This window comes from Lingula anatina, chromosome 6 (assembly GCF_051362555.1).
Source record: "Lingula anatina isolate TDL-2025a chromosome 6, LinAna3.0, whole genome shotgun sequence".
NCBI classification, from domain to species: domain Eukaryota; kingdom Metazoa; phylum Brachiopoda; class Lingulata; order Lingulida; family Lingulidae; genus Lingula; species Lingula anatina.
The window spans coordinates 18,992,667-19,007,138 of NC_141772.1; the positions used below are offsets into that span (position 1 = coordinate 18,992,667).

Here is a 14,472-nt window from a genome sequence, read left to right on the forward strand (position 1 = left end):
GTACCAACTCAGAAAAGATCTGGCCAATGCTAAATAGGTTATTTCAGACCAAACTCTAAGAAAACCGTCAGAAGGAATGCTTTACCGTTGGAACAGCCCTGGTAGAATTCAGACGCCAAACTGACCACTGGCTAAACTTAGTTATGGTAGTACTTTGTGGAGCCTGTCATTGTTTAACAGACATTCATATGAAGATCCAAACAATGCTTTCAGTAGTTCTTTTTATGACTTAAAATCAGCCCTGTACGTTTGTAATACTCCATCGATTAATTCAATTAAAGAACGGGCTGGAAGAAACCTGGAAAAGCATTTAAAATTATTAAAACGCAATCGAAATCTGTTTTCAGAAAAATTGGAGAAGGTCAAAGAAAAATGAGAAATTTTCCATGTATGACGCACAAAAATGTCTGATTCTTGCACCCATCATTCCCAGAAAATAAGTTCGAAATGACTGCCTTTAAGAATCGAGACCACGAGTAAAGTGATGTATGTTGGTGCCGATTTTACTGATAATAAAAATGATATCGAAAAAAAACATGGATACTTGCCATGGTAAACGTTTGAGTGTGCGTTTGACATATGTATTTCGGAATTATTTCCGATAAAGTTATTAGTAACTTAATTCTAGACAGTCTATTTTTTAACGTATACGTCACAAGTGATCCTATCAAATTGCTCTTATAATTCTATCCTCTATCTATGATTAATATGATTTATTTCCTCTCTGTAAAATTACCTTGGATCGAAGTGAAGAGTAAATACATGTCGAGGGTAAAAATTAGAAAAAAATTGTTCATTTTGTGTTTTTCTGAAAATTTGTACTGAAGGGGTTTCAGCATTAATTGGGATATTGTACAAAAGGTAACTCAGCTTTCTCAGTGTGATGAATAAAATGTCCTGGAGGGTGGGGGTGGGGGGGGGGGGGCTCTCCAAGTTTTCGGTCCCTATGCCTTCTCCAGGGATTTTAAAAAATGGTCATTTCTAATTATTTATCTCTTAGTGATCCATACGGTGATTTGATATGAATCTCCGGTGTACAAAGTCACCCCCGGTTTGCAGTTTCATTTTAATTTAATTCCAATTTCAGTCCCGGACATGAAAATCTAAGAAAAAAGACTGTCGGAAAGACGTGAATGTCATGAACATGTAATCACACCCTAACATAGGTTGGAGCATACGCTCTTTCCCATTAAATTATCCTACTATTATTGGTGTGTTTGAGTGACAATAACACAGCTGACTGTTCAAATATTTTATTCTTGAGGAGATGATCTTTGAGATGCAGAATAATTCGAATCCACTCAGCCTCAAGAGAAATAGTCACCAAAAGTATGAAGTCCACCCGTTCGAAGTCGTTATCCATACGTTCGGAGTGGTAACAACGATGGCAAATGATGGAATGACCAAGTGCCCAGCCGTAAAAAATCGAATTCTTCCAAAACATCTCTTACAAAAGACAAACTCTATTGCATAAACTTCAATTCTTTAAAATACTTTTAAAGAAACTGCTTTATTATATATTTTTTTCATAATTGAATTCTTATTTTATTCTAATGAACTATTAAAAAAACAGATTGATTTATTATTCTAATCAGCGAATTCTTCTTTTATGTTTTTAGTGAATAATGTCATAATATGCTTTACCTGTAGTTACTTTTATCACTCTGTTGTAGGAATGTAAAATCCAATTTTTTATTGCAAGAATAAATAATATTATTTAAGTGATTAATTTTGATTAAAGTGCACAGGATTTAATATAATATCGGTTTGACCATCACCCGTGTGATGGTCAGTGCCCGTGTCCAATGTCGTAGCCTATTTTGGCTATCATTATTCCTGGACTTCTATAAAGATTGCCATGTTCTATGTTGCTGACTAATACTTTCCTGATTTACCGCATTTCTGAGTGTCAACCTACAGTTCTTTTACTATTTTTGTTTCCACGCCAGCAGTAACCAATCCCCCGTTTACATGTGTTTCCGGACATAACATTTTTAAATAAGCAATAGGCCTAAGTGTTACAAAACAAATTCTTGCGATGTCCCAAATGTTTAGAGATCTTGATAGAAGATGTTTATTCCTTATGTTTTATTTTATGCCAGATATTCTTTTCCTCTGGGGTCTTACTAATGATATTTTATGACTAGGCATTGGCACTTTTAAATGCCAACGCCATGAGCTTAAGACCTTTATATAGCAATTTCTTTCTTGGAAATCTTAACGCCTTTTCTTTCATTGCAGAGTATAGGCAACACGCTACACAGAATTACAATCCATAAACCCAGTCTTGAGCTCTAGCTTTTGGGTTCATCTCGCAGTGGAGATACTGGGTAGAGCCTGGTAAAATCACTCTAGTAAATGTAAATGTAAATATTTACTAAAAACGAGTTAATAGATCTTAATATTGTCAAATATTTTGAAAAGGCTATTCTTTGGTCACAAAGAGAAGATTGCTGACTTTTAAAGAAATATTGTTGCCCTATAATAATGTCTTTCATGGTGTTGTCAAAACCCATCAAAGATGAGAGTTGCACCCTTTCAATACGAGGATGAAGAAGTGATTCTTAAAATGTTTTTCACATAATAATAGTATCTTTTCCAGAAAAGTTTTTTTTCTTCAGTTTTCTTGCCGATATTTCACCGTGCAATTACCCGCATGAAAACGAAGTAGATACTCCAGCGCAGTAGACTACTGCAATCATACTGCAAACATGCTTCAAATCTGCTTCGATGTGGGAGCTAATTAGCATATTTGAAACATGCTTCTATCATGCTGCTAATCTACTGCATTAATGCTCCTCCTCTGTACAACCCTATGTAATTTTTGAAGTAGAATTGCAGTAGGCTATACTGCATTTCTACTGCAAATATGCTCCACACCACTACTGCGTTAATGCTTCTTTGCTACTTCGATACTACTGCATTTTCGTGCGGGTAATCAAGTATATCTTGGATGTTTTTTTTTTTTTTTTTTTTTTTTTTTTTTTTTTTGTGCGGCAGTGTTAATCTTCACAGGTAAATTATTGTGCGTTTATATAATTTACATCAACATGGTCATTGCATATCTGTGCATGACATGTTACAGTCTGTACATCTTGGAACATTTCAGCAAACCATGCGTCCATATTCACGCATATTCCAAGGTAATCAACCATCAGGTGATGGTGTTGGGTTTAGTGAACACGCAGGCTGGATTTATGCAAATAGTACCCGGCTGGTTCTATTTAGTTTCGGATTTCACATTATAAGATACAAACGAGTGTCGTTAGAAGGGAATGCTGCAATCATAGCCGAAACATGTATATTAAATGGGGGGGGGGGGGCTGCTTCTCAACTTTGATGATCATGACCTGAACCTAGAATTGAACCTGGATTGTTGCGTGCATCTACTACATTTGCAGGTCAGCAGTTTGTGAGGACAGATGCGTATATGAGGGGGGGGGGGGGTATATAAAGTGTTAGCCTTTTTCCCAGGCTATCGGGACTCCCTTACTTCCTCCCAGTCAGCATCTATACGTGTTCCACAGATGATGAAAATATCCCGCTTGCACGCCTTAAAGATCCTTAAAGTTTTTTTGTCAACCAACGAGTTTGGTTTTTCACGAAGAATCACTATAATGATGTGCAGACGGTTTTGTATTCATTCTATAGGGATATTAAATGTCAGTAGTGTTAAAATCAGTAGTGCTCAGTAGTGTTAACATCAAGGCTCAAAGATGGTTTCTCCATCCTTAAAACAGTGCGTTTCTGCAACAAATCACTCACCAGACAAGATCTGTAAGCAAGTGCATTATCACAATGAAACCTGTAGTATCCCTGAAATCACCTCTTGCAAATGGAGTGAGACATCTGTTGAGAATGTTACTGTATAAAAATGGCCCAATAACGCTCTGTTCCGGAAGGAACAATGTATCAATATCATGGGCATGGAATGCTCTCCAAACGCGGACTAACCCGGCACCTCAGGCTGTATTATTTAGAACACGCTCTTAAAAAAAAAACATTCTGCAACATGCATACGGACTCTAATTTGACCATCGATGGGGTACAAGAAACGGTTACAAGAAAAGAAAAGCTTCTATTTGCCTTGAACCTTGATGTAAACCATATCAACTCAGTCTTACTATCATTTAAAGCCAATATGTTCACTTTCAGCAAATTTGGATATCTTCACCGGTATTTTGTATTTTCTGTACCATGAGTAATGTAAAATATGGTATCTGGAATACAAACACTGTTCATAATGGTTAACAGATGTGTGATGATCATGTAAAAACAAAAACACATTGGTTTTAGGGTGGGACAAGCTTTTTGAAAAATCCTGTATCCCGCTGCAGAGGAGAATGTTAGTATAGTGACATTTTGCACAAAAGTCTATCTTGTGGATATCATGAAAAACCCCACAAGGATCATGTGTGTCGTATGTTGTTGCTGACCTAGTAGGGGGGAAAAAGATGCAAGAAACATGTTTTTTTAAATCGTGAACCTTTGATTAGGTCTTTGCACGACAGCCCAGCTCTTCTGAAAATCTTCTCACTTGCTGCCATTTAACATAAGATTGGAAATCGAGAATGATCAATAAAACGGTGAGGTAAAATTTCCTGCTAAGCAACGCTATATGAAACCCTGGATTTTTGCACTGTCATATTTACAAGGTGACAAAGCATGTGCTGCATGCGGTCTAAAATGGAGTGTTTCCATTGGCCAAGAAGCGTTAGATGCAAACGAGGCTCTGCCGTGCCGAGTTTCTTGCTCATGTCAACGGTATAAAAGCGAGGGTTTTTATTATAATAAGCACGTAAGCCATGCAAATGCATATGGTAAGTGACCATTGATAATCTTTTGGGAAAATATTGAGAAGATTGAAAATACAGGACTCCCCCCATTGCGACGGTGAATAATGTCATCTTCGGACCAGGATTGCAGCACAGTAAGTATTCTGATATTTCTAAGTCACTAGTCATCTTTTCACAATGCCACCATTCAAATCTACCATACACTGCACTTAGTTCGTCGTCGTTATAAGTGCCGCAGCAGAAATAAGAGTGCAGTTAACTTTTAAGTCAACTTTAAATCTTATTGCCAACATTTTTAACTGTATGACATGATACCATAAGTAATTTTTATAAGGAAAATGATGGCAACAGGCACGAATTTAGATTTACCGAAAAATCTTCCATCGCGACCGTTTCTGCAAGATTACGCGTTATTACCTTTTTCTTAATAGAAGAATGGTATGTTATGCGTTTGCTTTTTCTAAATTCACGTTAAAGAAAATGAACTGAAACTTGAAAGAAAAAAAACTCCCCTCCTCCCCTCTCTCAAAGCAACCTTTTATTTTACTTATTTAAGACAACAGGCAGAGTAAGACGGTCTTGTTACGTAAAGCAAACCTACGCGTGTTAAGTAATACAGTCCTTGTTCACGTCCTCATATTTGTTAATCGTTGTTCTTCAGGGAAGCCTTTTCAGACAGTGTTGATCAAAAGGTAGCGTGCACATTTTTGCTTGATTCTTTGACTGCAAGATTACATTTAAATAAAACGCATGGAACCCGTTTAGCAAAATTACCCGAAGATTTATCCAGATTTTCCGAATGTCAGTTCCCCGCAATAGAATTTAAATCAAATAAAAATTTCTGTCTGTTTCTTAGCAAGAAAGATATTGCTTATGTTTCAGATTAATTTGTAATTAAAGTTGGAGCAATAGTGATTTATCCTTGAGCTGAAGTAGTAGTAGTAGACCTAATTGCTGTTGAAAGACATACTGTTACTGACGCGCCCCATCGACTATACAGGTGTCCTATACATGTGTGACGATATGTTTCCTATCCAAACTTATCATAAAACGATAATTTCATCATCATACATACTAACGTAGATTTGTGAATAGAATGATAGGTGAACATATTTATTTCCATAATATACAAGAGCCTCCTGCGTCGACCTTCTACTTTATAATTACCTTCGTTAGAAAATAACAAGTGATGAAACCACACTAAACCAGATTATTGACCTCAAGGACTATTTTCTGCCGTAAAAGTAAACCCTGGACTTCTTATAAAATTTGCTCGTTTTCGAACAGAACTTACAAGAATTTCGTCTACGCCAGTTTTATCTTTTACGAAATGTAGCCTATACTATCATTTTAATCATGAATTCATCCCCTATATGCTGTAATACAAAAATACGATTAAACAAAGATATAAACAAAATCACTCCAAAACTGGAAAAAGTGCTTGAAATCTTAACACAATTGTCTACATTCAAATTGTCTCTTTTATTGAATAACCAAGCTGGTCTGAATATTGGTGCTCCCTTTCCCAATCAAAACCGTCCATCCCTGAACATAGAAAACAAAAATCAGTGAGGTTCTCAGAGCCATATTTCATGTCAGGTCGACATTTTGTGCTCCCTTTACACTTTTACAATGAATTAAGCCATCAGTTAAAAGTAAAGGGGACTTATTACCACCTCATATATGTTGTCTGCTGTTGCCATAGAACTTGGACAACGACAATTCCTAAGATCGCCTATCACCTCATTTTTCCCCTATTATTTACTAGCTACTGCCTCAAAATACATTCCTCTCACCTTAAATGCTACATGACGTAGCTTTTTACACATATATAAATAAATCTGCGAAAGGTTACAGGACCTAATAGGAAAACGTATGGCAGTTGCGTGATGCATTAAGCACAAACCACAACTTGATTGCAACTAAAAGCAACCTGCGTGCTGCTTTTGCGGGGTTTCGCAACTTCTGTCTAGAAACGCCTTGATGCATATTATCATCACTTTTCCCCCGAAAGACTGTCACTAAAATAGTCTTGCTTGTATGAAATAGCGTTTTTAGGGGCATAAAAGATGGCTAAATTAAAAAGGTTGGTTTTTTTAAACAATCTCCTCATACACGTGCTATCTAATTTTAACATTATTTGCCTCCAAGTGTTGTGTATTTCTTTAAACTTACATTTCTCTGTTTCGTTATTGTGGTAGAGAGAGAGATAGCTGTAGAGAGAGAGATAGCTCAGTGTCGTATCACACAAAACGGTCTAGCTTTGTGCAGCACAGTGAGGTGGGGCTTCTCACTGCTCAAGATTTAGTAAGAATGCTGCTTCCATATCCAAATATGTTAGTTTTCGCGTTTTAAGTAATCTAAAGCCTTCAGCAAAAAAAAAAAAAAAAAAAAAAAAAAAAAAAAAAAAAAAAAAAAAAAAAAAAGACCTGTTATGGTCTCCAACAACTGCACACCTTTGCCCTGGTAGAAGAAAAATATATCTACATATCCGTTTTTCATGTCTTTCAGCATGATTTATGGTGATAATGAGACGTGGAATTATCACCATGCCTCAGGAAGAACGATATCAATTATATGAAGTGTTTGTGTATGTGTATGTGAGTGAGAGAGTGTGTATGCTTGTGTGTGAGTGTGCGAGAGAGAGAGAGAGAGAGAGAGAGGGTGCGCGTTTGTGTGTTTGGATGGTAGGGTGTTTGTATATACATATAAATATATATACATATATGCAAAAATACATAAATTAATGCGCTATAAATCAATTAGCAGGATAAAAGCTATTACCACGGTACAGGACTGCTCCACCATTATTTTAATCAAAATTAAGAGTCAATAATATTTTTGTTCTATTCCAATTGGACTATTTCCAGCCGTGATAATTACAAAAATGGATTATACCAACTACATATATAAATCAGAGTAGGCCTAATTCCCACACAGGCAGGTCTGTTTAGTTCATCGGGATGCTACACTGAATACCGAAAAAAAAGTGTAGGTATATTATTAATATCCAGGATTGCCGGCAATAATTTTCGACCTTGCTAACTACAGGGAAAAGCATGGGTTGAGGAGAACCTTTCATGTAGATGTTTTATGAACCTTTCATGTACAGATGCCTCATGTGTACACATTTTTAAAGCGTTTCTCTGTCTCGAACTTCCGAAACTCGAAGTAAGTATGTGTTATTATGAACCTACAGTTGCATTTGACACAGATTCCAATGTTATCTTATTCTGCTGATTAAGTTGCTCTTGTAAGCTGACTTCTAGACTGCAGGATGGAATTATCGTCATTACCTGATCGAGCAGAAAGCACAAAACTCAATACCGATTTATAAGTCTCGCCGTTTTCAGTTGCAGTGGTCCATTATGGTAATGAGACGCGCTCTCTCGGTCACATACAGTACATCAAGCGCTGCAACACGGCATAGCTTTCATAAGGCCGCCGAATCAGAAAATTCAATTTAACCCTACATTTTCCCATGCTTATGGGAAGAGGCGGCATACAGACGTCCATATACACATATGCATGTTGGTTGCGTCATATATCCGTTCTAATGCTGCTGTCAATACAAATATACCCAAGGTAATTACATGATAGATATATTGGCGATTTAATTCTATTTCACCAGGATGTTGATAAGGGAGCAACCCATAAGATTTTACACTGTATTAACACTATTCCATCTTCGCATTTGAGCATACAAAAAGAAATCAAAATTAGAAAAACGCCTTCTGAGCGGACACTCATTTTTTGCGAAAATAGATAAATTTTAGGCTAGCAGACACCTTGAAATGTGTACACCTTGTTCTTATTGTTCTTGGTGTATCACCACTGTAGTACAGTAAGATTAACCTTTCAACACTTTTGAGACGGGTAAAATAGTTCGAGAAACTGATAAATGTCAACTGTAACATATTCCTGTTGACATTTTGTTCTCTGTCTATAGCGGATTTGCAAAGAAGGAAGCGCCACACTGGCTGAATAATCTGAGACAATACATTGGAGACCGCATTAAGTTTAATTTAATACATGTACCACCCCACTGGTCAGCCTGTCTGAAGAAGATTAACGCGATGACCAATGTTTCTGTCAATCTCTGTAAACATTGACTAACGCGTAGGATCGGAAAATACCATTGGAGATTTCATGTTTGGTAATTGCGTTCCTGATTAAGCACATTATTAAGCCCGCGCTTAATGGTCAGATTCCATTTAAGAAGATTGTTTGGAAAAATGATATAAAGGAACTTTACACGGTGTAATATCTCTAATTTATCTTTGCGGTAAAGCTCCCAGATTAAATGAGCAAGTAAATGAGCTTATCTCTGCTGATCGCGTCTGACTTGTTCTACTGCTGTTCTACATCCGAAAGCTGGCACTGTATGCATGCACGTAGAAAGTAAATTTGAAGTGTGTGTGTGTGTGTGTGTGTGTGTGTGTTTATAAAATGGAATTGTGGGAATGGGGTAGGGGTGAAGGTTACACCCCCTGCTCTCCATATGCTTATGTCTGACGTTCTTGAAAACAGTGACTCTTACTCTTGTAATATATATCTTAAAGCTGTTGACTTCAGCGTATACTGAGACAGCACCCGTGCTTGTGAGGTAGAGCGCGGGGATGTGATTAAACGGCTGAGTTCTTCATGATTCAGATACGCGACACCATACAACATGTCCACTTACGTATTTCTTTTCACCAATACTGTGACCCATAAGTTTTTCATATATGGAACTTTACGTTTTTTATTGTTATATTTTCCTATTTTCTTCGCACAACGTTGTAAAGTTCTCTCATAATCACCAATGAAGCCATGAAATTAGAAAAATAATAAAGCCAGTTTAACTTTGTATAATTTGGTATACATTCTGTCACAAGTAGGTATATATTAAGAAAATAAGTGGTCTCAATTTGAAAACGTGAAAGGATATAAATATATAATCAAACTTACAAGCATGCGCAGTCATTAGTACTCTCGCTAAGGCAGCTTGCCAGTCCGTCTGCTTCTGAATCTCCACACACGCATATGACACACGCACACGTAAGCTTTCACGCACGTACACAGACAGGCCAGTTAACCAAAATGTAACGTCCAACTCATAAAAACGGAGATGTACACTGTTGTTTAATGAATTGGTGCACCTTTGGATATCCAATATGGTCAATTTCTATCAATTTAGCAAAATCCCCTTTGATTTTGAAGGAATTGTTTATTTCACTTTATCTATGGGTACTACAAAATAAGTTAGGTCGATTTTGGACACACCTCAGTGGACTGTTGCACCGATGTGACAGCCAAAGTGCTGAAGAAAAAATGGACATTTTGCATGTGCTGATATGTTGTTCTGTGATTCTCCTGCTCTTCAGAGAGGTAGTTTTAGCTCATTCACAGCGTAGACGTCATTATTACAGCAAAATATACAAAAGTTGTACCAACATTTTTAAATACGTGTGTGTGTGTGTGTGTGTGTGTGTGTGTGTGTGCAGTCATATGATTTGTCCTCCAGTCGAGCAAATTGGATGTTTTTCTGAGCAAATTGCAATTCTGTAAGCGTAACCAACCAGTCTCTGAATCTTGGGGATTGCGTTTGACAGGACATGTAAAAAAAAAAAAAGATAAATGAGATTCACCTTGTTCATATTGAAATTCGAGCCAACGTATACGTCATTCTGTCATTGCTATAAAGATACCAGCGTTGAGTTCCAGACATTTCCACTTTCATGCCAAACGTTTTGTAGCTGAAGTTGTATGATATGTCCCCAGTTAAAAAAAATAAGTCGGTTCCCTGGCTTAGTTGACTAGGATTTCCATGAGAGTGCTGTTACACTGATCCTGAAAGGGTCAAATGTCCCATGTGACCATGTAACATTGGTAATTCAGTTTTTAGCCAGGGAACCTGACTTATTTATTTATTTGTGAAACCGGGACATGGTATGTTTTTCCTAACTTGATCCGTTTGGAGCTGCCATGGGATTGATAAGATAAAACGACAGAATTTAATTTTTGTGAACCGAGATATCTGTTTACAATAAGTGGCATAGATATGCAACGCTTCTTGCTCTTGAGAGCGGTTGTCACAACTGCGATTCTTTTCCTCATTTTTCACTTCCACATTTTTCTATTTTCTGCTTTGATATGTTGTTGCCAACAATGAGGATTTGCATATTTAATCTACGTTAACTGCGTATTACTCTGGGACTGCTCTGAAACTGACGTTCATTTAACCCTAATGCAACATGGTAATTCAGGCAACAGTACATAATCTTTTTGTGTTTTTTTTTCAGAAACCGCAGGCTTTGTACCCACTACACTCTTAGTGCAACGCATGTTGAATGGTATACCAAATGTCTGTTAAGCACTCGGACTGAGATTTTTCCATCAATCACAGACCACACATGTTAAACAATTACAAGCGAGGAGGTAGTCACTGAAAACCATCATGTCGACGACTGGAATTCCACGCAATGAAACAGTGCTGCCGTTGGAAAACAGTTCAGTTATGGCTGAGGCACTGATGCCCACGGTCATTTACAATTCGACAGACGGCCGCGACCAATCGCTGACTGAAGCCGGGGGTTTAATTGCCATGGTGCTGATCACCATCCTGGGTGCTGTCGGCAACACCTGCCTTGTTGTAATTATACTGGTATCCAAGAATCTAAGAAAGAATTTGACACATGCCTATGTTCTGAACCTCGCGTGCATAGACGGCTTAGCGTCCATATTACTTCTTCCTTTGGCTGCTGTGACATTCTCACGAGGCAGCTGGCAGCTGGGAACAGATAAGTTATGTTATGCAACGGGGTTTCTACACGTTATGCTGCACACCGCATCCATATTGGGAATGTGCATTATTAGCGCAGAGAGGTACTACTCAATAGCTTTTCCAATGCGCCACAGTGCTAATTTGACCACTTCCAGAACCGTAATAACGATAACAATAACATGGTTACCGCCGTTGATATTTTCCAGTATTCCGTATTTTATGTCTGATACAGGGTATTATCATGAGCCACGACCATCCATTTGCCTACCGCTGTTTGATTCAAAGGTTGGCGAGATTTTTTACGTTTTAATGGTGACAATATTTTGTTTTTGCATCCCGGCTGTAGTTATGGGTTGCATGTATTTTGGGATTCTTCAAGTCGCGAGGAAAACTGCGATTCAGGTGGGGCCGATTCCGGGCCAGTTTTTACCCCACGGCCCCAACACCTTTCAGCGTGAAGAACGATTCATATTTGTCAATGTGACGACGCAGACTGATCGCACGACCGCCATAGCAACCGTTTCTGGGACGGACAGAGCTGGCGGGGCGTACACTAACACTGATCATGTCCATAGCCAAGTCGTAAGAACGAGCAAAAGCCCCCCTCACACATGCAAAGCATTCCGAACGTTACTTCTCGTCTATGGATCTTTTTTGTGTCTTTGGGTACCTTACTACGTCATTTCATTGATAAGTCCATTCCAGAGCATTGACACGTATTATGTTTTGATAGCAACTTGGCTTGGCTACGCATCATTCGCCATTAACCCGTTCTTCTACGGTTGGCTCAATAGATCTATCAGAGAACAAATAGTGGAAGCACTGCAGCACTGTAAACGGAAGATTTTATGCCGTGACCCAGAGAGTGCGGTTCGCACTTCAGGTAACATTGAGGAAGCAGCAAATGGCGGCGGCTTAGAGAGCGGAGGGGCCTTTGAAGATTTCTATCAGTTCATTGGATGCAAAGCTAGCTACGATGCAAGGAATCGGCCGGGTGATACGACAAACATTGAGCAAAGGTTTTGACTCGCATCCCGAAGTCAATAAGTGCTAGCTGTCATTAGCATTGTTTTGCCATTTTAACTTACATTCAAATGAAAGCGAACTTCGTCTGCTATTGTGCTAAATTCGACAACTAAGCCATATGCAATAAGTTAGAAAAAATTGATAAAGCAGCCAAGAAAAAATTAACTTCTACACTTTTAAGCGCCAGTCAGATGGGGATAAGACATTAAACTTTTGAAGATTAGGCAAATACAAAATGTTTGTTTCAATAACATGCCGGACAAAAATATTTCAGCCAAGTAATTTAGTTTAACGTAACCTTAAGAGTGCTTATAATTTGGTTACAGTTTTCTAGACTGTATTGGTATTTCTGTCCGTGTATTAGTCGTGTATTATACGTTTAATTTAGTCACTTTAATTTTTTTTTTCTGTAAAGCTTAATTTCTTCAAAACTATGGTCAAGCACGATATTAAGTACTAGTTTAACCATATCAATGCGAACTGCTACCATAGTCGTGCGTTGTTGCATAACGAATCTTTATTAATTGCTCGTTGTCTGCATGCAGACACACTAGCTGCAGTGATATATGTCACAAACAACACAACACTTATATGAAAAACGCACACACATGAACAATTTCTGCTTCAGCCAAGTTTGGCTGAATTAATTAAACGAAGAGAGGTGTCGCGCCGAGATAGGGTGACCTAGCTTTAGTAGCGCGACTTGAAAGGTTATATTATTATGACATACAAGTGAAACCGTGTGCGCCGCGGCAGTAGTGCTGTTGGAAGCGGACGTTGTAGGCATCTGTATAGATCTATTTTACGTTTGTCAGTCTGGTGTAATAAGGAGACATATAGATCTCCGATGTACAGGAAGTAATTCTTAGAACAAGGTCATTTGTCACGACTCTCACATTCAGGGTCCCCACTGATTATCTATGACAATACCTGAGTCCTTTATGTATACTTATTGCAAATAATTCTTATAATAACAGCATAAAATAATATTGATGAAGAACGCTGAATGTAAAAAAAGTCATCCATCCCCCCCCCCTTCCAGGAACAGCGCAACCCCAATGTTTTCATGAAATATGACTGATCGCGATCGAGATGTATTTACCCACCTTATAACCTCTTATCCCTTTCATTCCCTTCATCTAAGTCTGCATTCCACGCTCGTTAGGGTCCATTTATCAATTATTTGTCACTTGCCTACTTAGCTATCACGATAAACCGTGTTGCTTATATTCTGTCGGTGAACAACAGAGATTTTTTCCGGTTTTGTAGTTTATTGCATATATTTGGGTTAGCCTATAGCTAACAGACACCATATATTATGTCGCACCGTATACATGGGTGTGTTCTATTTTGTGATTTCTTTGTAGTTAACATTACATTGAAGATGTGTTTGTGCTTTATCGTATTCTTTCCAGCCAATGTGATTCACTTGTTTATTTAAATTCGCTCCTTGGTATAATTTGCGTTGTGATTCACAAAGAGATGTCAAAACATCCCCGTTTTAGAGGCCTATTTGCATCATATGAAATAGAGTTCCAGCCCGCTATGCCTGATCCAAAAAACATTCGCTGTCCAGGAAATCAATGATGATTATAAATGACGCACTAGTCACACTAGGGTGATGATACAGTATTAATTACACTTATAAGCCTCGTGTTATCATGCTGGTCAAAGTATCAACGCGCACAGCGGGTGAAATTGGAGATGGAGAAGCAAGTATGTATGCACCATGGAAAATATTGGCAGTTAAGAAAGGGCGTCAAGTAGTTATACATAGGCGTTAACGTGAAAGGTCAAAAAGTATACATAAGATGTATTGACAAAATGAACCAATTAGCACTTGGTAGCTACAAAAATGTAACAATATTACACGCCAGAACAGGC

The 14,472-nt window shown here is 38.0% G+C and overlaps 1 protein-coding gene across 1 annotated transcript; it reads left to right on the forward strand.

Moving 5' to 3' along the window:
* Positions 1–4,590: 4,590 nt before the first annotated feature.
* On the forward strand, positions 4,591–14,418 carry LOC106159800 (putative G protein-coupled receptor). Its single transcript, XM_087015756.1, has 2 exons — positions 4,591–4,930; positions 11,081–14,418. The coding sequence occupies exon 2, from the start codon at positions 11,236–11,238 to the stop codon at positions 12,586–12,588; it is 1,353 nt and encodes a 450-aa protein (XP_086871882.1). The 5' UTR covers positions 4,591–4,930; positions 11,081–11,235; the 3' UTR covers positions 12,589–14,418.
* The last annotated feature ends 54 nt before the right edge of the window (positions 14,419–14,472 follow it).

What these genes read in the sequence shown, in the direction of transcription:
- LOC106159800 (XM_087015756.1), top strand. Translation starts at nt 11,236, where the DNA reads ATGTCGACGACTGGAATTCCACGCAATGAAACAGTGCTGCCGTTGGAA.